Genomic DNA, 24,027 nt, shown 5'->3' with positions numbered 1-24,027 from the left:
CATGCCTCTGTGGAACTGTCTCGTATACAGTGCCACCAGCAGTGACTGCAATCAAATCACACTCATTCGCTGTTACGTTGGTCACCACATACGCATGTTTCTGTGGGAACGCGCAGTTACTGTATGCTGTGCCCTGTGAATTGGGAGGTTTATCGAAATCACTTTCTCGTTAGTGTTGTTTCCAGCTGGCTGAGCGGAGCTCGATGTTGGCAGGCAAGCCGCCGGCAGGGGACGTGGCACAGGGCCCCTACCCGACGATCGTGACGCAGGACGACGGCCACAAAGTGGCGGTGGTGCAGGCGGGCTCCTTCGGCAAGTACTTGGGACACTTGGTCGCCACGTTCGACGCGAACGGCGAGCTGCTCAGCGCGACGGGCAACCCGGAGCTGCTGGACGAGCACGTGCCGCAAGGTAGGAGCTGTATCATCTGTCGCATTGGTCTTGGCTGTGTATCTGTACCGATGTTCGGAAATGTTTCATGGTCTTCATAATTTCCCTGTATTTATCGATTATTGAAAATGTCTAAACCTGTTCAATCATTAAAGAATTTACGTGAACATTTGACTGAAATGAACTTTGTTATTGGGGCACGAGTAAGGCAAAAATTACTTGCCAATGAAAATTCTTCCCGGTAGGCAGTGTTCGTATTCTGGGAGATGTTTACAATGGATGAAGTGGGCCTCTTTCATCGTCTCTTTTCAGTGAGTGGTACAGGAACCAACTGACCGATGATATGAATCCCATTATTCGGCTAGGGCAATCAGCAAGACGATATGCCACGCGTTGTTGTGGTCTTCAGTTCGATGACTGATATGGTGCTGCTCTTCATGCCAGTCTATCCTTTGCAAGATGCTTCATTTCGGCATAATTTCTGAAACTTGTAGCCAATTCAACCAGGTTGATGTAGTCAGATCTTGGTTCCAATTTCAGCCACCATCACCTTCCTTCCCCCCTCCCCCTCCCAAAATGTCACCCTACTCTCCATTACAAAATTAACTATTCCTTGATGTCCTACGAATACATCACTTCTTTTAGTCAGTTTGTGCCATAAGTTGTTTTCTTCCAAACTCGCTTCAGTAACTCTGCGTTATCAGACCTACCAATCTACAAAATAGTTCTTACGCACCACATTTCAAGAAGCTTTTATTCTCTCTTTGTCTGAGCTATTTGTCGTCCACCTTTCACTTTCATGCAAGGTTAGACTTCTGACAAATATACGTGCAGAAAAGATGCATAAATTTGTATTCCATGTCAACAAATTCCTCTTTTGAGACAAGCTTTTCATGTTATCACCAATCGGTATTTTATATCCGTTCTACTTCGGCAAATAGCAAAAGACATCGGCTACTACTAATTCTTTCAGCATTACCTTATCCGGCTACATTCCATTACACTTCTCTTACTTTTGTTGATGTTCCTAACACCCTTTTAAGACACCAACAATAATGTTCCATTCACGAATAGTAGAACACACGCTAGGGGTCACGCGCAGGCACGCTCTGAGCTTTGACGTCAATATGAACGCTATAGCTACACCGCGCTGCATTAAAAGTTTACAGACCTGCAGTGCTTATGTGTTTAACTCATATGCAGGTATGAATGTAATTGCGATTTTCCATCTTATAGTATTTTATTATTATTATTATTAAGCTTTTTATTGTACTATTTTTTTCTATGGTCTGTGAATTGCTAGCGAAAAGCCTCCGAAGAACGTCAACCTCTTTCAGAGGGCACTGCTTTTTTTCCTGGAGGAAGAGGTGCACAAGGGCTTAGATCACCACACAGCCTTAGACCACATAGACTTACAGTACGGAGAAACCCCCTATAACGTAATTTTGAACTCTTTAACTGTGTTATCAGGTTTTCTTTTTCTACTCTGAAAAGTTACGTTACAACTTATTTACATTGTTTTCAGTTTTGTCTTTGTTCACTCTCAGTTCGCTTACTGCCTTTGCATTTTTTTCCTTTGTTGATGGTTTTCATTCTGATGAAAGTGCATGTCCTTGAAATACATCACAGCAAAGTCCTGACAAAAGATAACACTTTACAAACTAGGCATTGTCAAGCCACAGCCTTTGTAGTATCTTCAGATGACCAGTTACGACTTCGTCTTTTCATAACTACTTGTTATTCACTTTTTGTGGACATTCTTTTTTAACTAACTAAGCGCTACAATACGAGAAACGATCTCGTAAATCTGAGTCCTTTCCTTTGAGGTCTTTTATTTCTGTTTCCATAATTTCTAATCTTTCGCGTGAACTCGTATTGCCCCATTCACAGCAGTGTTTGTTTATATGGTTGATATTTTGTCTAGTAGTAATTTCTTCATTAGTTGGTAGTATATTTATGTGTTAAGTATCTTCTACTCTTTTTGGTAGTTTAGTTTTTGAGCCCGAGTATTTGCCTCATTATTAGGCTCTTCACTAGGCTCTAAATCGGCACCTTGGAGGGGGGGGGGGGGGGAGATGGGAGGAGTTGGTAGATTAAAGAGATGAAACAGCATCACGTTTAAACTTGTCTTGCGAAGGAATATTCAAACAGTTCACATTTCAATTCCGTTTCATAATCTGAATCAGTAAAATGTATTGGGCAGATGCATTCATTTCCAACACAAAGCCGGCCGGAGTGGCCGTGCCGTTCTGGGCGCTACAGTCTGGAGCCGAGCGACCGCTACGGTCGCAGGTTCGAATCCTGCCTCGGGCATGGATGTGTGTGATGTCCTTAGGTTAGTTAGGTTTAATTAGTTCTAAGTTCTAGGCGACTGATGACCTCAGAAGTTAAGTCGCATAGTGCTCAGAGCCATTTGAACCAACACAAAATGAAACCACACATTTACAAGCATTTATCCATTTTAGTTTCATGTCGCAGCTCTTAGGAAATAAATGAAACGTATTTCGCAACTTACATATTTGTCTGCCGTGGTTAGTACAACTGGCGATCGCTCAGCAAACCATTATTTTTCACTTAAAAAACTTACACAAAAAATAGCACAATATACTGACAATTGCGAGGTAACTCTGTACTCAATCACCAGTCACCAATACAAAATTCACACTGCTGTGAACAATCTTCTTTTCATTCGTAAACGCAGTACAACACATTACATTATGGCAAGTTGCGGGATACTGAGCGCTGCGCTGATTGGGTTTACTCTGACGTCAGCGGCGCGGCTTGCTACTGTGTATACACCTCGTAGGTAGGGGATCCCTACCGTGTGTTGTAGTGTCCGTAGTTCAACTGCTCCTCCAGGAGCTTTGCTGTGTCTGACAGAATTACAATGTCATCAGAAAACTTCAAAATTTTTATTTGTTCTGTCTGAACTTTAATTCTCTTTCCAAGTTTGTCTTTGATCTCCTTTACTGCTTACTAAATGTAAAACTCAGTAACATCTGGGATAGGCTACAGTACTAGATCATTTGCTTGTCAACTACTGCCTCGTTTTCATATCCTCCCGTAGTTGCAACTGTAGTCTGGTTCCTGCTCATTTCGTAGATAAGATTTCACGCCCTGTATTTTGCCCTTGCTATCTTCAGAACTTCAAAAAGTAGATTCAGCAGCCTCTCACTCCCTAAGTCAGTCATGATAGTTTGGAGAACACTACAAGAGTATTAAGGTGCTTGTGTGGCCGATCAGGTCTATACCATTGAGAATGTGAGACATTCGTGCCTTGTATCCCACTGTGACCAATGTGTGTGAGCTGTGGGTCAGAGGGCTGGTTGGCTTCCATACGCTTATCGTGCCTCGTGGAGTTTATGCCAGAGCTTATTGTCACTGTCACCAGAGCGAAAGGAGGTCCTAAACGCTGCTCCGTAGCTGTCTCTAATTCCCTTTGTTGTACATAGTTTGGCCGGCCGAAGTGGCCGAGGGGTTCTAGGCGCTACACTCTGGAACCGCGCGACCGCTACGATCGCAGGTTCGAATGCTGGCTAGGGCATGGATGTGTCTGATGTCCTTAGGTTAGTTAGGTTTAAGTAGTTCTAAGTTCTAGGGGACTTATGACCTCAGAAGTTGAGTCTCATAGTGCTCAGAGCCATTTTTGTACACAGTTTGTCCACAAGAAAGGTGAGTAATTTTATATCCGCGTAACTACGAATGCCATCTGTGAACTGGCGTGGTATTTCGACTACCCTTCGCTTTAAATTTAGCAGTGCTGGCATCACAAACTGCTCGGAACAACCGAAGCTATAACAGTACGTTTTAAACTTCGGTCGTGAAAGGAGCAATGGAGCAATCTGTGAAAGTTAAGGTACAAACTGTTTATAGCACTAAAGCAGTGAGACGTAAAAACGTTTTTTAAATGGCATACAAAGTTTCATGACGGTAGAGAGGGCTTTCACGATAATCTACGTCCAGGAGCATCATCAACAATTCGATTCGAAGAAAATGTTAAAAAGTGGCTGAAATTCTTTGAAATGATCATCGAGCATCTACTAGGTTAATTGAGGAGCTCACTGGAATTCTTAAAACAACTGTGCATCGCATGGTAACTGAAAATGTGGGAAAAAAGAAGATTCGTTGTCGCTTTGTACCCCATTCACTCACTGACGATTGAAAAGATTGCAGGGTGGACCACTGAAAATATCAGCTGCTAGGAACCGAGATTTCACGACTTGCATTGTAACGGGTGATAAAGCATGGCGTTTTCAATACGAGCCATTTACAGAGAGCCAAATCTTGGAATGGAATGGTCCAGAATCATGCATAAAAGCTGTGTTCCAAGACACAGCTCACCGTTTTCTTTGACTCAGAAGGAATTATCCATAAAAGAATTCGTTCCAGAAGGTCAAATGGTGAACGCAGAGTCCTACACGGGTGTTTTAAATTGTTCACGTGCGAGGACTGTCGGGGTTCTACCTGAATACCGTAACCAAAGCGTGTGGTGATTGTTGCACTACAGTGCACAGACGCGCAGTTTATGGGCGAAGGTTGTTCGGGTTCTACCCGAATACTGGAACTAGGAACCGGGTGATTTTTGCGCGACAAAGCGCCGGCGCACAAAAGCAAGATCGTACGCGATTTCTTAGCTCAAGAATGCATTATGGTGCTTGAACAAACTCCTTATTCCTCAGATTTGTCTTCGTGTCGCTTTTGGTTATTTCTAAATCTGAAAATGGCAATGAAACGAAAGCCACACCGACACGATTCCAGTTTCTCGCAAGACTACGACCATACTGCTGCAGATAGTTTCAAAGGTTATCACAATTGTTTCGAACAATTTTTCCAACCTTTCAAGCTGTATAATGACTCACAAGGATCTTATTTTGAATAAAGAGTAATGTGAACTGAAAACAAACGACGTCTTGTGTTTTATTTCACATTAGTCACCTTTCCTGTGTACCGTACTGTCTGTATACTCCCGGATATGCCTCGTACATAGGAAAAGACCAATGGTGTCGCTTCTGGCCTCATAGTGTGTGTGAGTGAGTAGCCTTTACTCGTGCATGTTCAAATTATCAAATATGTGTGAATTCCTAAGGGACAAAACTGCTGAGGTCATCGGTCCCTACACTACTTAAACTAACTTAAACTAATTTATGTTAAGAGCAACACAAACGCCCATGCCCGAGGCACGACTCAAACCTCTGGCGGTAGCGGCCGCGCAATCCGTTACATGCCGCCTCAAACCACGCGGCCACTCCGCGCGGCATTGTGCGCGTTTTATCGTAAATACAAACCTGGGGATGTGAATTGACAACCTAAATGTGCTACTGAGCTCACACCTACATCAGTAATATGAATTTGAAAAGAATCCTTTGTGTGTGGAATCCGATCTTATTCATAAACAAATAAATAAGCAAACCAATAATTTCACGCTTAGAATTTGCATTAAAAAAGACAAGCCAAACTGTAATGTCGACCTGTATAAGAATGTAACCTGAAACAAACGAAAATTTGTACTCTGACTTATGGCCCTGGAAAAAAAATAAAAAAAAAACTGAAAGACCCTACATTGTGCAAAGGAAACGACACAATCAAGTATTAATAATCCCACCTTCAAAATGAAGTACTGGCAGAAGCAGCAACACAGCAAGACTCCGCAACACCTAAAAAAAATACTGCTAAAAACTAACTACAGCTGGTCCAAGGAAATTGGGTTCATAATCTTGACACAGAATGCCAGTGAAACACATGACTCAACCTTTAAGTTGTGGAATTTCAGTTAGGAAGGAACTTGTCAAAGAAAACAATTATAGACACTAATATGAAAATTCATTTAATCTAATAACTTCTATGGTTCAATAAATTAACTCAGAAGATCAATGAATAGAATAATTATCAAAAAAATCGACTGTGACGAGGATGAAGTGGACCAGCTATGCGAGTCTACAATAATAAAAATGGACTTCTTAACTCATCGAATAATACGCTGTTCTTCATTTCAAAACCTTTTTATGTTCTTATGCTATCCAACCATCGTCCTGAGTCATCATTCCTGTTGACTGTCAAAGATTCTACCACTCCACAGTGCTTCCATCGCAGAGACAGATACTGTTGGCTAACAACTGTTTCTCTGTCCACAATTCTTTAAATACATCTTTTCCTTCACAAATATTAAAACATTCACTAACTTCGTCAAAAAATAGCCATCTATACACGTGTTTCCACTGCTTAGATATAATCTGTGCTGGTGCTCCAAAGCAGAATTATGACGTTGGTAGTATCTTCCAGACGAAACCATCCTGGAGGAACTGGTTCCGTGGAGGAACGTGGTGGAAGAGACTGGTTCGCGAGTCTTGGGCCGCACGTACGTGCTGCTCAACGCGTCCAACTTCGTGTGTCGGGGTTACGAGTGCAACATCGGCAACTTCCTCACGGACGCCATGGTGGACGAGGTAAGCGAACGCGCAGAGAGCAGGCGATAGTGACTCAAGGTGCTAGGGCTAGAGACACTGTACTGACTGGTGCACTCTTCGTGTTGCAGCACGTGGTGATCGGACAACAGGGCAGGTGGACACGCGCTGCGGTCGCTCTTATGAACGGAGGCAACATCAGAACGTCCATCGACGAACTCAGGAACGGTGGAGGTCAGTCTCATGCTACCTGTGATCATACAAGAACCTCTACATTATGCCCCTGCACTTGTACGGGCTCGTCGGCAGCAGTCTGAAAAGCTTGCAAGGTCGTTGCAGGTGAGGTTGTGCAGACAAATGACTGTTAAGAGAAGAATTGGATACGTCGCGCCGTTTCTGATCTGTTTATCATCGAAGTTAGCCACTTTCAAATGTGCCTTTTCGGGAAGTGGCAAATTTACGCTAGGTGAGGAAACCAAAAGAAGAAAACGTTTGGCAAAACTCTGGCAGGCTCCTTGAATTTGCGCTTACGACGACCTGCTTCGCTGACTTCAAGGCTAAATAAGTCGGAAACAGCGCAACCTATCGAACTCTTTTCTTAACGATTACTTCCTCGCACAGCCTCCCCTGCAACGTCCTTACGAGCTTTTCAGACTGTTTCTGACTTTTCGGTGTACAGAGTAGGCAAAATAAAACGGGCCCAGAAAATATTTACACATAAGACTGAAAAATATTGAAAATATTTTCCTAAAAACCTTATTGATACCGTAAAGAGACTATATGTAAATACGAAACGTTTGTAAGTTCAGGTTCGAGAGTGTCAGATGAACCATTGATAAACCAAGGTGTTTGATAAGGGTGTAGACTATCACAAATTTTATTTAATTTAAATATTGATTACTCAGTTGTGAAGTGGCATGATCAGAAACAGTTAGGAATTAAAATAGGATCTAGCATAGCCTTAAATTCTCTGTTATATGCTGATGACCAGACAATTATACAGGAAAGAGAAGATAATTTAGAAAGAGCATTATATAGATAGAGCGAAAACGCAGTATACTTCAACTTAATTGTATCTGAAAATAAGACAAAGATGATGGCTTTCGGAGGGAGGAATCCAGTCAGATCAAAAACAATAATAAATGAGAAAATTATAAAAGAAGTAACCCACTTAAATTATCGAGCACGTGATATTAGTTTTAACTATGACAAAGACGTTGAGAAGTAGGTTAATAAATATCAAGACATCGGCGGAACAACTGAAAGAGCATTGGGAAGAAAAACAAGAAAGGTAATAAACAAAATTCAAAAAGTTTTGGCTGCGCCTGCTTTGTATATGATTTCAAATCATGGGCAGTAATAAAAAAAGGAAAAATGTGAAGGCAGCACGGATGTAATTCATGAAATATGTAATGAGCTCCAATAAAATGGATAAAACACGGAATGAAACAATAAGACCAGATTTAAAAATATTTTTAGTTTATGACGAGATACATGAGAATAGAATGAAATGCAAAGATGTTTTTTTTTTTTTTTTTGTATGACACAGAAGACTTGCTGATGCAGCTCTCCATGCTACTCTACCCCGTGCGAACCTCTTTATCTCCGAATAACCGCTGCAACCTACCAATCTCATGGTCGTCCTCTACGATTTTTACCGTCCACGCTTCCCTCCGATACAAAATTAGTGATCCCTTGGTGTCTCAGAATGTATCCTACTAACCGATCCCTTCTTTTGACCAAGTTATGCTACAGATTTCTCGTTTCCCCAATTCTATTCAGTACCTCCTCATTAGTTACTCGATCAACCCATCTAATCTTCAACATTCTTCTGTAGCACCACATTTCTAAAGCTTCTATTCTCTTCTTGTCTAAGCTCTTTATCGTCCATGCCTCACGTATATGGTTACACTCCAGACGAATATTTTTAGGAAAGACTCCCTTACACTTAAATCTATATTGGATGTTAACAAATTTCTCTTCTTGATAAATGCATTTTTACCATTGCCAGTCTACATTTTATATCCTCTCTGCTTCGCTCATCATCAGTTATTTTTGTGCCGATGCTTTGGATTAAAAGCAACTATGGAATCTTTGGTAGTGAAAATGTGCATACCCTCATTGACGGTGCATTTGGAATCGATAAAATTCGGATAAAATTCCAGCATTTTACTTTCTTTGCAGGATAAAGGGAAATCGGTAAAGGTAGACACTACACTGGCATTGTACCCATTCTTCCCAGTTGTTCTGTTACGAGGATAAGAAGTGCAACCGATTATTCACAGAACCAATTCCCCTATTACGACGTAACCTTGCATCCACCAGCATCTTGCAGCTTCCGTTGAAGTTTACTCCAACTGCGATCGTAACTTTTTCCCTTGTGTCATCAGGACACTATGGATCTATTTCTGAATGGTGTGAAATTGACTTATGCCCTCTCCACAAGTGTCAAGACTACCTGCATGTCGCATTCCGAACCGTCATTTCGATGTGACAGGTGATTCTAATGAAAGTGCTACTCGCGGAGGTCCAGCGTAGGCTGTAATTATCATATGGCAGCGAAACGTGGTACATAGGCTAATACGTTAATGCGAAACCGGTTTACGCTGGAAAAAAATTGGTTCCAATTTTAGCCACTAGGTGCAAACCTGGCGCTGTACAGCATATCGTAGACTTCTCCAGTGCTTACGCTGAGCGAACTGTGTAATCGATGGTTAATACACTACTGGCCATTAAAATTGATACCCCAAGAAGAAATGCAGATGATAAACGGGTATTCATTGGACATACATTATACTAGAACTGACATGTGATTACATTTTCACGCAATTTGGGTGCATAGATCCTGAGAAATCAGTACCCAGAAAAACCACCTCTGGCCGTAATAACGGCCTTCATACGCCTAGGCATTGAAGTCAATCAGAGCTTGGATGGCGTGTACAGGTACAGCTGTCCATGCAGCTTCAACACGATACCACAGTTCATCAAGAGTAGTGACTGGAGTATTGTGACGAGCCAGTTGCTCGGCCACCATTGGCTAGTTTTCAGTTGGTGAGAGACCTGGAGAATGTGCTGGCCAGGGCAGCAGTCGAACATTTTCTGTATCCAGAAAGGCCGTGCAGGACCTGCAACATGCGGTCGTGCGTGAAATGTAGGGTTTCGCAGGGGTCGAATGAAGGGTAGAGCCACGGGTCGTAACACATCTGAAATGTAACGTCCCCTGTTCAAAGTGCCGTCAATGCGAACAAGAGGTGACCGAGACGTGTAACCAACGGCACCCCATACCATCACGCCATTATAGCGATGACGAATAAACGCGTCCAATGTGCGTTCACCGCGATGTCGCGAAACACGGATGCGACCATCATGATGCTGTAAACAGAACCTGGATTCATCCGAAAAAATGACGTTTTGCCATTCGTGCACCCAGGTTCGTTGTTGAGTACACCATCGCAGGCGCTCCTGTCTGTGATGCAGCGTCAAGGTAACCGTAGCCATGGTCTCCGAGCTGATAGTCCATGCTGCTGCAAACAACGTCGAACTGTTCGTGCAGATGGTTGTTGTCTTGCAAACGTCCTCATCTGTTGACTCAGAGATCGAGACGTGGGTGCACGATCCGTTACAGCCATGCGGAAAAGATGCCTGTCATCTTTACCGCTAGTGATACGAGGCCGTTGGGATCCAGCACGGCATTCCGTATTACCCTCCTGAACCCACCGATTCCATAGTCTGCTAACAGTCATTGGATCCCGACCAACGCGAGCAGAAATGTCGCGATACGATATACCGCAATCGCGATAGGCTACAATCCGACCTTTATCAAAGTCGGAAACGTGATGGTACGCATTTGTCCTCTTTACACGAGGCATCACAACAACGTTTCACCAGGCAACGCCGGTCAACTGCTGTTTGTGTATGAGAAATCGTTTGGAAACTTTCGTCATGTGAGCACGTTGTAGGTGTCGCCACCGGCGCCAATCTTGTGTGAATGCTATGAAAAGCTAATCATTTGCATATCACAGCATCTTCTTCCTGTCGGTTAAATTTCGCGTCTGTAGCATGTCATCTTTGTGGTGTAGCAATTTTAATGGCCAGTAGTGTAATTACAACCATTATTCCTTCCTCACTTGTTTGACCTTTTCTGCCCACGTCCCGTTCCTAATCTCTTACACATGGAAACATATCCATATGTCTTTCTTGCACTCACAGCACCGGATTTGCACCTGGTGACCAACATTGGGACTTATTTTTTTGCAACGTACATCGGTTCTGCTTTAACGCGTTAGAATCTGTACCAATTTTCGCTTCCATACGTTAACTACAGCCCACGCTGGACCTCTGTGAGTAGTTGCACTTTAATTATAATCACCTGGTATTTGATGTATACGAGTTCTTAATACCAAGAAATACGTATGTGCATGTTTACACGTTGAGAATGAATTTTAGAGCTATGATATGGTTTTATTGTCTACTGAATATGTTTTAATTTCACAATACTATGTATTTGTGTGTGAGTGTGTGTGTGGGGGGGGGGGGCGGGGGCTGAACTGAGGGGAGATTAAAATGAATATAAAAAATAAAAACAGCGCATATGTGACGATCTGTAGCAAGTTACTACGAACTGCCGTTGTTTTTACTTCCAGACGTGACGTATAGCGATTTGCTGACCGCGTGTCCGTTCAGAGACGGCATAGACACGGTCACCATCCTGGGCTCCACCCTTCTGGAAGTGCTGGAGGCGTCTGTGGAGAAGAGCCAGATCTACACTGTAGAACACGGCGGAGTTAACCTGACCGTCCACTACGCTGGAGGAAATTTCTTACAACAGTCAGGCAAGTATTTTTGGTAGCCGTAAAGCTTGTAAAGATGCACGGTGTGTAGGGTGTTTCACTGCCTCACTGACGAACTACGATGAACAACCAGCTTTGCATCTAAAGTCGACGGTTGATAGATTACGTAATAAGGAACAATTTTTGTTAGAGCCAAAATGTTCGCTGAGGCTTTCTGATGACGCCAAGTGTCCTTTAGTATTTGCAAGCACCGGGACGACAAGATTTCACCAAAATAGCAGATACTAACCAGGGATGTTGCATTCTACCTTCCCCAGTAAACTGATAGTGATTTTCGACAAGAAAACCTTAAGAATGAGTGTTTCTAAGTGGTGTAAGATGTTTTAGAACTGAGTCAGTAAGTTTAATTTTGCTGAGCATACCCCCTTTCATACAGAGTAGATGATTAGATTGCAGGTAACACACAGGGAACAAGCACATTGCACCCTTTGCCACCTGTTAGGGGAAGAACCAATACACAAGGACGCCTGGAATAAACTTTCGTACGTTCCGAGAATCGGTGCCTTGTTATATTCCAATTAAACGTCTTTTTATATTCGTATTGATCAACTAGGCTTACGTAAATTCTTCTTCCTTCTTACTTCGTGCTTTTGCAGTACTCCATCTTCTCCCCAAGTTGTCTTTACCTTCCTTCTGTCAACATTAGTCTCGATTTCTTATTTCTTCTACCTTGAAAACCTTCTGAATTTAGAATTGTGTTCTTAAAAATTTAGATTTCTGTTATTTCAGAATCTTTGATGTTGTGTCTTTCTAGTTTTTTTCTTACTCCATTGTCGATTTAATTTCCCAGAAATACAGGAATATCTGTTTCGTTACCCTATTTTTCATTCATTTGGTAGAAATGTCCAAAGAAGGTTAATCTCCGCTTTCCATTACTTCTGATATTTTCTCTATAGTTTCGTAAATATTCTCTTTGCTTCTAATTTTCTAATTAGCTTTAGTCTGTATTGCACTCATTATTTCTCTAGTAATTCACATTAAAGATTCCTCTATTCCATCCGGCTTATAGTTCAACGTTAAGCTTTCACATGCCTCTTAATATTCTGGTCTTATCACTGTGGTATAGTGTTTTAGTTTTGTTTTTCTAGATATGCATTTATTGTTGTAAAGCTTTTTTTTGCCAAGCTATATGTTCTTTCCATTTTATTAACTCTTATATCTACAGCATATTTTTCTGTTCCATTCTTCTGTATAGGTTCCCCAAGTTATTTAAATTTACTAATTCGATCTATTTTACCTATTTGTGGTTCTTTCTACACTCCTGGAAATGGAAAAAAGAACACATTGACACCGGTGTGTCAGACCCACCATACTTGCTCCGGACACTGCGAGAGGGCTGTACATGCAATGATCACACGCACGGCACAGCGGACACACCAGGAACCGCGGTGTTGGCCGTCGAATGGCGCTAGCTGCGCAGCATTTGTGCACAGCCGCCGTCAGTGTCAGCCAGTTTGACGTGGCATACGGAGCTCCATCGCAGTCTTTAACACTGGTAGCATGCCGCGACAGCGTGGACGTGAACCGTATGTGCAGTTGACGGACTTTGAGCGAGGGCGTATAGTGGGCATGCGGGAGGCCGGGTGGACGTACCGCCGAATTGTTCAACACGTGGGGCGTGAGGTCTCCACAGTACATCGATGTTGTCGCCAGTGGTCGGCGGAAGGTGCACGTGCCCGTCGACCTGGGACCGGACCGCAGCGACGCACGGATGCACGCCAAGACCGTAGGATCCTACGCAGTGCCGTAGGGAACCGCACCGCCACTTCCCAGCAAATTAGGGTCACTGTTCCTCCTGGGGTATCGGCGAGGACCATTCGCAACCGTCTCCATGAAGCTGGGCTACGGTCCCGCACACCGTTAGGCCGTCTTCCGCTCACGCCCCAACATCGTGCAGCCCGCCTCCAGTGGTGTCGCGACAGGCGTGAATGGAGGGACGAATGGAGACGTGTCGTCTTCAGCGATGAGAGTCGCTTCTGCCTTGGTGCCAATGATGGTCGTATGCGTGTTTGGCGCCGTGCAGGTGAGCGCCACAATCAGGACTGCATACGACCGAGGCACACAGGGCCTACACCCGGCATCATGGTGTGGGGAGCGATCTCCTACACTGGCCGTACACCACTGGTGATCGTCGAGGGGACACTGAATAGTGCACGGTACATCCAAACCGTCATCGAACCCATCGTTCTACCATTTCTAGACCGGCAAGGGAACTTGCTGTTCCAACAGGACAATGCACGTCCGCATGTATCCCGTGCCACCCAAAGTGCTCTAGAAGGTGTAAGTCAACTACCCTGGCCAGCAAGATCTCCGGATCTGTCCCCCATTGAGCATGTTTGGGACTGGATGAAGCGTCGTCTCACGCGGTCTGCACGTCCAGCACGAACGCTGGTCCAACTGAGGCGCCAGGTGGAAATGGCATGGCAAGCCGTTCCACAGGACTACATCCAGCATCTCTACGATCGTCTCCATGGGAGAATAGCAGCCTGCATTGCTGCGAAAGGTGGATATACACTGTACTAGTGCCGACATTGTGCATGCTCTGTTGCCTGTGTCTATGTGCCTGTGGTTCTGTCAGTGTGATCATGTGATGTATCTGATCCCAGGAATGTGTCAATAAAGTTTCCCCTTCCTGGGACAATGAATTCACGGTGTTCTTATTTCAATTTCCAGGAGTGTATTTTGGTGCATTCTTTTTGTATTTGTCATGAATATTGTTTCTTCAGCTGAAACTCTGAGACCAGTTCTATCCCCTACTTTCCAAGAAGATTTATTTGAGTAATTGCTTCTCTCAGGTTTTCTCCAAGTGTTGCAAAATCGTCCTGCAAAAACGAGGAAGTTTACCTCAATTACAGATGTTCTCCTTCCGAGAATCACTGGTTTAATTTTGTGATTGGTTTTACAGATTCAAATTCTGGAATCACAAATTTTTCCTCAACAGTAAAGGTGCTAAGCCGTTCCTTGTCTAAAACCGAATTTTATTTAAAATGGGTAAAATACTTCTCCCACGAATGTAACTTTAGATATCGTATTTGTTAGAGTTTCACGATTATATCTGCCAATTTTGCATTAATATAAAATTCTCTAATAATTTTATGTACTGTGTCTCTGTCTAACGTATCATATACTTTCTTGAAATCAATAAATGACACTATTATAGGTTTTCTGATTAACATTCTGTGGCGAATTATTGATCTGAAGTTAAAAACCTGTTCTTTTCAGGATCGTTCATTTCGGAAAACACCTTGGTATTCTCCCAGTCGTTTGTCTATAGTTTCTTCAAACCAGTTCTCTGTAATTGTTGACTTTTGCTTGTCTCCCTTTTTATGCAGCGGATAGGTTAATGATGTTTTCCACTTTCTGGAATCTTTTATATTTTCCGAATGTTCTCAAAAAGCAAATACAGATCACTTACAATCTTTGGTTCCGACCATTTCAATAAACCTACTTTAATGGAGTCTTCACTCCTTGCTTTGTTGTTTTTGAGTTTTTTGATGGCTTCATGAATTTCTAGCTCTACTGGTGGAACATTGTCATTATTTTCTGATATTTCATTAAATATACATTCGAATAAAATTTCAACAGATGTAAAGAGGGACTGAGTCTTTTTACATGCATGACATCTTCAGACAGCAAAAGCGATAATGGTCGCAGTACCAGAAGAAGTGAAAAGGTAATTCTCTTATCTACAAAGTAAGATTATATGGAATCGTCGGAGGAAGGAAAGTATCAAAAGTAGGTTTGCATGGCCGAAGAAAATTTTCTGTACGGAAGTGAATCATGGTTCATCGGAAATCAGAAGGGTGAGATACTGGATGCAGTCGAAACTTGGTGTCGAAGAATGTCAAAAATTAATTTGACAGATAAAATACGAAATGAAGAAGAACCCAAAAGAACAGGCGAGGAAGAAAGTCTCACATGAAAGGACTGGGTAATAGGAAATCTACTGGAAGGAGTGGTGAAAGGAGAAAAAGTAGTAGTGGCAGAGCAAGGCTAGTAGAATATGAGAAATAAATTATAAAGGATACTGGATGTAGCAGTTACGTAGAGATGAAAAGACAAGCACAAAGAGAACAGCAACAAGCCAGTCGAAAGACTGATGACTTTTTCTTTCTTTAAAAAATGATTGTGTTACTCTGCGAACGGGGCAGGATTCAGCTTCATATCGTGACAGGTATTATTTATTCGCGTAATCAACTCAGCTATGGTGACACGGTAATATTAAATACATTTTCGATGTGCCCCAGGAGAAAAAGTCATATCAGCAAACACATCAGTTATGCAAATGGTCTTGCTCGATCTGTCCATTTTCCCTTAAATTCGACATGTAAATGTGTCTCTAAATTGTGTACTGATTTGGAGCTTTAACATGCTGGATCCATAGGTTGCTTCCTTGTCCTGCAGTTCCATAAGCGCAATTTACAAAAACCTATGATTGACGGCTCCATTTACACTTCGCGTTGGTTGAGGGGGTAGGGGAGTACGGGTCTTAGAATATGACTACCAACCATTCCAGTACAAATATTCACAGAAAACAGTAGTCGATGAGTGTAGTCTGGCATGTTACTTCTCAAACTGTTAAAAACTGGCATGTTATAGGTGGGCATTATAATTTAGATGAATAAAGGCGGAAATAAGATGTGAAGTCTGTTCCTTATGCTTGGACCTTTTGAAGCCTCCGTAATGTATACGCCACTCTGAGCATTGTGGGACACTATATATTGTATGAAGTGTTGTACGTTGTTGTACTATACATCCTGTACAAACTGCACAGCCTTGCAACTTGTAGGATTGTACATGTACATGTTTCACGAGTTGTACAGCTGTCTATGATTTATTTCAAAGGAATGCATGTTCTGTACAGTATGCACCGTGTTGAAAATTGTAAGATTACGCCTAATGTATGATATGTGATGTGTCGTAAGTCGTAGGACTGTCCATGGCATGTGGCATCTGCCGCTTTCTATGTTGTACGACCGCGCGTGGTGTAAAATGTTATCTGCTTTGTATGTTGTCGGACTGTGCGGCGCGCATTGTCTTGTACTTACAGCACTTCTTGTGCAATATGATGTGTACCACTTTGTGCATTAGAGGGCTACGCATGCTGATGTGTTTCGCCTTGAACATTGTACAGCCGTGAAAGTCGTACGAAGTTTCCTGCTTTCTAAAGTGGAGTACTTTACTTGCTGTATGTTGCAGCGCTGTGAGTGTATGTCACAGTAATGTAGAGTGGTTTACGGTTTGCATTGTCTGATACATATAAAATTTTGCATGGTGTAAGGCCAGCACTGTATGCTGAATAGGTCCACTTAGAGTACAAAGTGTGCTCTCTCTATGTTGCAAAACTGTATGTGGAGTGTGAAATGTACATTCTTCCTCCTCGTTCTGCGAGTTTTGTACATCATGAGACGTCTCTCGCATCCAAGTTTCCATCACCTTATATCTTGCCACTCCTCTGTCCTGCTTCGAAAGCCTAGTTACATCGTTCCGTTGTAGCTGGGATCGTCCTCTTTTTCTGTGTTGTGTAAGTGTCCCGTGCCATATTCTAGAGGGCCATCTTTTCTCTGGCATTCTTCTACGATGTCCATACCATATTAGCCGCTCGTATTTTCAGTTGCGTCTACAGTAGCCTAGGTAACCCCCATCTGTGCTCGTAGCATTTCATTTATCATTTTGTCTCTTCTTGTTACTTCAAAACTTCGTCTCCAAAACTCAATTTACATTACATTTAATTTCTTATTATTGACTCTGGAGACTTCCGAGAGTTCAGGACCCTACAGAGCAAATCACTCAACTACGGTTTCATATGCCCTCCTTCTCAAATTTTTTGACGTACTTTTATTCCAAGTAATGGAGTGTAACTCCTCAATTCCCACCTTTCCCTTTCCTGTTCTACGCTTTATTTCCTCGTTGGTCCACCTTTATCCGAAATGACTGTTTTTAAATATTTATATGATCGACTACAATTTACTATAGATCCATAATCCATACCATGATCCCTTCCTGTACCTCCGACAACCAAGTATTCACTCTTTGTACACTTAATTTTCAAGTCCCACTTTTCATATTCTTCTCTAAGATTTCTTAACCTCTAAGACACATCCTCTTCTTCTTCTTCGGCGAAATTGAGAGAGAACAGGATGTCATCATCTATTCTAATTCCCATGTTTTTGCACTTCCTTTTTCGGTGCTTCGTTCAAAAATAATGAGTGTAGACGCTAAGCAGTCCTTTGGCAACCTTACGTTTTGTGTTAGTAACTTCCGAATTTTAACACGAGACTGAATACAGCTTTCCAACGGCCTGTATGTAACAATTATGAATGTTTAGGTTATTCATTGCTTTCCACATCCTACGAAGTGGTACACTGTCATATCCATGTTATGTACCAGGTTATGTAGCGTTATCTTGTCGGTCAGTTCTCTAATGCTGCAGATATTATCGAGACAAGAACTTCTTGCCCGGGAGTCACTCTTCCGTTCTATTTCCTCGGTTTCTCTCTCAGTTCTAGTTTTAAGGATCTTACCAAGGGGTCGCAATACTGAACTGAGAAATGCGATGCCTCGATAGTTTGCGCAGTCCTTCCTTACGTCTAATTCTCAGAGCTTCTTTGACGTCGCGCGAAGTCCCACTCACTGCCCCGGTCAGGACCCACTTAACTCTTAACGATGTGGGGCGCGAGAGAGAAATTGCGCGACCTACTGCACCAAATATTTACTCAGAAATGTTTACTGGCGAACGCGGATTAATTCTCAGTACTGCTATAGTGCTACAACCAATTAAGTAAGGGTCGCCAGCACCGCTTTGGTTTGCCAGACGGGGTTAAACTATCGCTCCTGCTAAGCCAGTCATTAATGCTCTGTACTCTGTAGCCCTCTGACTACAATTAGAACGATTGCGTGACGCGACTACTGCACTGGAAAAAGCAGTCCGATAACAGTCAGTATACATACGCCAACTGGTTGCTACCAACTTCCATAAATAGTCTCCACAAATACAATACAGGATGGTACACAGCCTGACAACAAAAGCGAGGAACCCAGAAGAAAAGGAGAAAATGAAATGAAAGTTTATATTATTTCAGTGTTTGAAAAACTGAGTCAAATTTACAAAGGACTTAGCAGTATGAGCCCTCTTACCAGTATGAAATGAAGAGCAGCAAGCTGTCGCACTAGGAAATACTTCAACATGTGAACGTAACGGCATTGCGCGATCGTTCTTAAATGAACACACAGTCATTTGTCTGCATTGTTGTTTATTTAATTACGATCCAGATTTCGGCCTGTTATGCCATTTTGAAGTGACTGAGTGTATGCAGGACATAAAAGTCAAAACTAGCCATGATTAAGTAAAATATTCGCTCCCCACGAAATTCCAGACGTAAAATCATCATTTAAAGTTTTTCTTGATAGCAAAGCCTGACACATAAAAATTGGCCTCATCACTCATGACCAGTTCGTTGCAGGCTTGGGCTGTCGTTCATCAGTTCCAGTTCCTGGAAAATGCGTAGTCTCTTTCGGAGATGGTCTGCATTCAGTTTTTGCACTATTCGAATTTTGTATAGGTGGTATTGCCTTTCCTTGTGCAATATATAAACTGCGAACCGATGTGTCTGCGCATGATTTCGCGCAGAATGCCTGGGATTTGGGCTGAAAGCTTCTTCCAGTCCTGCAACATTCTCTGTTGCGCACAGGTGTTTTGCATTTCCACACCTCTCGTACACCATATCATCCATTTCCTCAGATTTCTGTACCCACACTTTGACAGCATACGCCGACGAGCTAGGGCATGACGTGCGACATTCTAGCGTTCACGAAATACACGCTACGCAACCGCGTAGCTGTCGTCGTCTTTGTAAAACGCATTCGTGGGAACAGCAGCTTGTTCACTGGTCCACGACGCCATCTCTACTGAACATCGATATGAGAGTCAATGGCAAAGATTTGTTGTCCATGTACACCACTCCTGGTTTAATTCCTAACGTAACTTGCTGTTTCCAGGTTTGCCAAATCGCTCTTTTCGTTGCCGCATCTATTACTTGTGGGACCATGTAAAAACATTGATGTATTCGTTACCGGTGTCTGACTTGCAATCACTTTGGATTCGAATTGTGTCAGGTTGCGAGGAAATACGCAATTTACCTGGAATTAGAGATCTTTGCAGGGCCATAAGCCTTCGATTTGAGTTCTGTATTCAAGCGGGAGATGGACATTTTGAACATCTTTTATAAACACAGTTATCTGCAGGAAGGTAGTTGTTCCGATGAGTAACACAGTTTTGAAGGCCACAACTTGGAAATCAGGTACTTCCAATCATATATTGTACCAGTCCGTTCAATAAGTGTTGCAACACATTTTTTGCTGAAAGTAGGTTCGTATAATTCGGGATTCCAGTACAGCATCTTATTCCGGACTCTTTTGGCTACAAAACTTTATTTTATTTCTCGACATAATCTCCATTCAATGCGACCGCCTTACGCTACCTTACTGAGGGCGGGGATGGGAGGGGGTCCTTTGCGCCCTCATGGAACCATTCTACTAGTCAACATTAGAGCTAAGACCCTACTGCCTCAATAACCTTCCCATAACCGACGTACTGCTTTCCGCGGAGTGCGTCGTCTATTAGTGGTCTGAATAAACAAGACCTCTGCGACTGTTAGAAATCTGCACTCCTGGAAATTGAAATAAGAACACCGTGAATTCATTGTCCCAGGAAGGGGAAACTTTATTGACACATTCCTGGGGTCAGATACATCACATGATCACACTGACAGAACCACAGGCACATAGACACAGGCAACAGAGCATGCACAACGTCGGCACTAGTACAGTGTATATCCACCTTTCGCAGCAATGCAGGCTGCTATTCTCCCATGGAGACGATCGTAGAGATGCTGGATGTAGTCCTGTGGAACGGCTTGCCATGCCATTTCCACCTGGCGCCTCAGTTGGACCAGCGTTCGTGCTGGACGTGCAGACCGCGTGAGACGACGCTTCATCCAGACCCAAACATGCTGAATGGGGGACAGATCCGGAGATCTTGCTGGCCAGGGTAGTTGACTTACACCTTCTAGAGCACGTTGGGTGGAACGGGATACATGCGGACGTGCATTGTCCTGTTGGAACAGCAAGTTCCCTTGCCGGTCTAGGAGTGGTAGAACGATGGGTTCGATGACGGTTTGGATGTACCGTGCACTATTCAGTGTCCCCTCGACGATCACCAGTGGTGTACGGCCAGTGTAGGAGATCGCTCCCCACACCATGATGCCGGGTGTTGGCCCTGTGTGCCTCGGTCGTATGCAGTCCTGATTGTGGCGCTCACCTGCACGGCGCCAAACACGCATACGACCATCATTGGCACCAAGGCAGAAGCGACTCTCATCGCTGAAGACGACACGTCTCCATTCGTCCCTCCATTCACGCCTGTCGCGACACCACTGGAGGCGGGCTGCACGATGTTGGGACGTGAGCGGAAGACGGCCTAACGGTGTGCGGGACCGTAGCCCAGCTTCATGGAGACGGTTGCGAATGGTCCTCGCCGATACCCCAGGAGCAACAGTGTCCCTAATTTGCTGGGAAGTAGCGGTGCGGTCCCCTACGGCACTGCGTAGGATCCTACGGTCTTGGCATGCATCCGTGCGTCGCTGCGGTCCGGTCCCAGGTCGACGGGCACGTGCACCTTCCGCCGACCACTGGCGACAACATCGATGTACTGTGGAGACCTCACGCCCCACGTGTTGAGCAATTGGGCGGTACGTCCACCCGGCCTCCCGCATGCCCACTATACGCCCTCGCTCAAAGTCCGTCAACTGCACATACGGTTCACGTCCACGCTGTCGCGGCATGCTACCAGTGTTAAAGACTGCGATGGAGCTCCGTATGCCACGGCAAACTGGCTGACACTGACGGCGGCGGTGCACAAATGCTGCGCAGCTAGCGCCATTCGACGGCCAACACCGCGGTTCATGGTGTGTCCGCTGTGCCGTGCGTGTGATCATTGCTTGTACAGCCCTCTCGCAGTGTCCGGAGCAAGTATGGTGGGTCTGACACACCGGTGTCAATGTGTTCTTTTTTCCATTTCCAGGAGTGTATATTGGAGGACGCGACCAGTTTCGCAGTATTAAATTTGCATCTTCAGATGATTCACCATATAAAGGGGTAAAGCAACTTATCAGAAATTTAGCCAATCCAAGAAAGGGACAAATAAAAGCGATAAGGTCTATGTCCACTTACAGTCAAAATATTAAAGGTTCTATTTAAACCGGATAAAGCCATTCTCAAAATTTATATTCAGGCATTTAAAACTTACGCCTCACGAAAGTGCGAGGGTCTAAGATAATACGTATTGGGGGCTAAGGATATCCCCAAGCTCCATTGTAGGTAGCCTGGGGAGGGCTTTATTGGGTCAAACAGATGAAACTCTTCTGTTAGGCCAAGAACACGGCGGGTACACACCTTTCAGCACCCAAGTTTCTGAAAACAACTCGATACCTCTTCATGGCGATTTGCTATCACTGCCCAGGAAACGCCTCAAATCTAGAAGACCAGCATATGAAATGGTAGTCCAAATGCTATCCACAGGATTCGACCAGGACGCAGAGTGGAAACGTGAGTGGCAAGCTACAAGAACCCGAAACCACGAACTTGTAGACAATCCAACAGTTCCAGTTCCAGGCTTCCACCAACCAAGGGAGGTGTGGGTGCAGTTAAACAGATATCGGACTGAAGAGGGTAGGTGCAAATACAACATGCACAAGTGGGGCTTTTCAAGTGACAGTGTGTGTGACTGTGGTGACACCCAAACAATGAGCCACATTGTCGCTGGTGGCATTGAGAAGCTCCATCAAGCATCCCACGAGGCACTCCGCATGATCGAGTCCATCAACATCCGAGTGTAGTCTGAGCCGTTTTAAAACTTGTGTACTGTATATAATTTCACATGTTCATTATTATATATATTTCTTTGTTTTGCTAAATGTGTATTACTGTAATTGATGCATACGATAATAATAATAATAATAATAAGCACCCAACTGGTGGACGAGTGTCTCAATACTGCCAGCAGAGACGTCCTGTTGAGCAGTGAAGTGTTTAATTGTGATCCGTCTATCACCCAGATTGTGTCCACACATTGCAACATTTCAGGAGTCGCAGCTCTAGGCGGCCAGCCGGAACTTAGGAGATCGGACAAGTTTGCGCGACCTTATTGCGATGATGACAGACGCGTCGCACAACGACTTACCGCGCTTTTGTCCACTACCAAGTCCTCGTAGACATTCTGGAAGCGCTCATGAATAAATGCGATGCTTTTGTTTTTCGCCAAAAGAAACTCAATGACAGCTCTCTGCCTGGAACCCACCTCCGTTGCAGATGCCATTTTGAAGACGACGCATAGCACCGCCACCTATTGAAATTTCATGAAACCAGAAGGCCTGAAGCGGGAATATTGCACGATGTCCCACAACAAACCCCCCACCTTTTTCAACCGAAATTGGCCGAAAATGTTCATTACATATTGAACGCTCCTCGTAATAATCTTTTTTATCGTCTACATATGGGAAACACGTACTAGAAACTACTTCCTCTATTGATGAAGTCTTCTCGGGTAATCAGCCGAGTCAAAAAATAGCTTTGAGCACTATGGGACTTAACATCTGAGGTCATCAGTCCCCTAGACTTAGAACTACTTAAACCTAACTAACCTAAGGACATGACACACATCTATGCTCGAGGCAGGATTCGAACCTGCGACCGTAGCAGCAGCGCGGTTCCGGACTGAAGCGCCTAGAACCGCTCGGCCACAGCGGCCGGCCTGCCGAGTCAAGGCGTCTTTCTGCGGCAACGTTTCGACAAGGTTCCTACTTGTTATCTTCAGTCGAAGTGTCAGATTCGTGTCCCGCCAGCACGAAGGTAGCCCCGCCGCGATGCCGACGCAGACTAGGCAGAGGAACCTGCGGCCCAGTGGCTATAACGAGCCGGACAGAACACGAACTCGACACTTCCCTTGAAGCTAGGCCGGCCGGAGTGGCCGAGCGATTCTAGGCGCTACAGTCTGGAACCGCGCGACCGCTGCGGTGAGCAGGTTCGAATCCTGCCTCGGGTATGGGTGTTTGTGATGTCCTTAGGTTAGTTAGGTTTAAGTAGTTCTAAATTCTAGGGGACTGATGACTCAGATGTTAAGTCCCATAGTGCTCAGAGCCATTTGAACCATTTTTTGAACACTGAAGCTAACAAGTAGGAAACTTTTCGAAACGTTGTCGCAGAACGACGCCTTGACTCGGCTGATAACCCGAGAAGATTTCATCATCGAGATTCGCCGAGAAGTAATGTATTGCGAATACATAGAAAGAAGGATCCTTTATTGTATGATTATATGATAGCGGAACAAA

General features: G+C 43.9%; 1 protein-coding gene across 1 annotated transcript in view; it reads left to right on the top strand.

Annotated features, from left to right (window-relative positions):
• The window catches only part of LOC126458300 (apyrase-like), a 70,535-nt gene that overhangs the window by 34,381 nt on the left and 12,127 nt on the right, over positions 1–24,027 (top strand). Inside the window, exons 4-7 of the mRNA XM_050095245.1 lie at positions 214–411; positions 6,670–6,833; positions 6,923–7,025; positions 11,435–11,623. Of these exons, the coding sequence (XP_049951202.1) occupies positions 214–411; positions 6,670–6,833; positions 6,923–7,025; positions 11,435–11,623 (654 nt within the window). The remainder of the gene's footprint in view (positions 1–213; positions 412–6,669; positions 6,834–6,922; positions 7,026–11,434; positions 11,624–24,027) is intronic.

The sequence above is a fragment of the Schistocerca serialis genome, chromosome 2 (genome assembly GCF_023864345.2).
Source record: "Schistocerca serialis cubense isolate TAMUIC-IGC-003099 chromosome 2, iqSchSeri2.2, whole genome shotgun sequence".
Lineage (NCBI taxonomy): Eukaryota > Metazoa > Arthropoda > Insecta > Orthoptera > Acrididae > Schistocerca > Schistocerca serialis.
The sequence above is the reverse complement of the archived record's forward strand: the minus strand, read 5'-3'. Positions and strand labels throughout refer to the sequence as shown.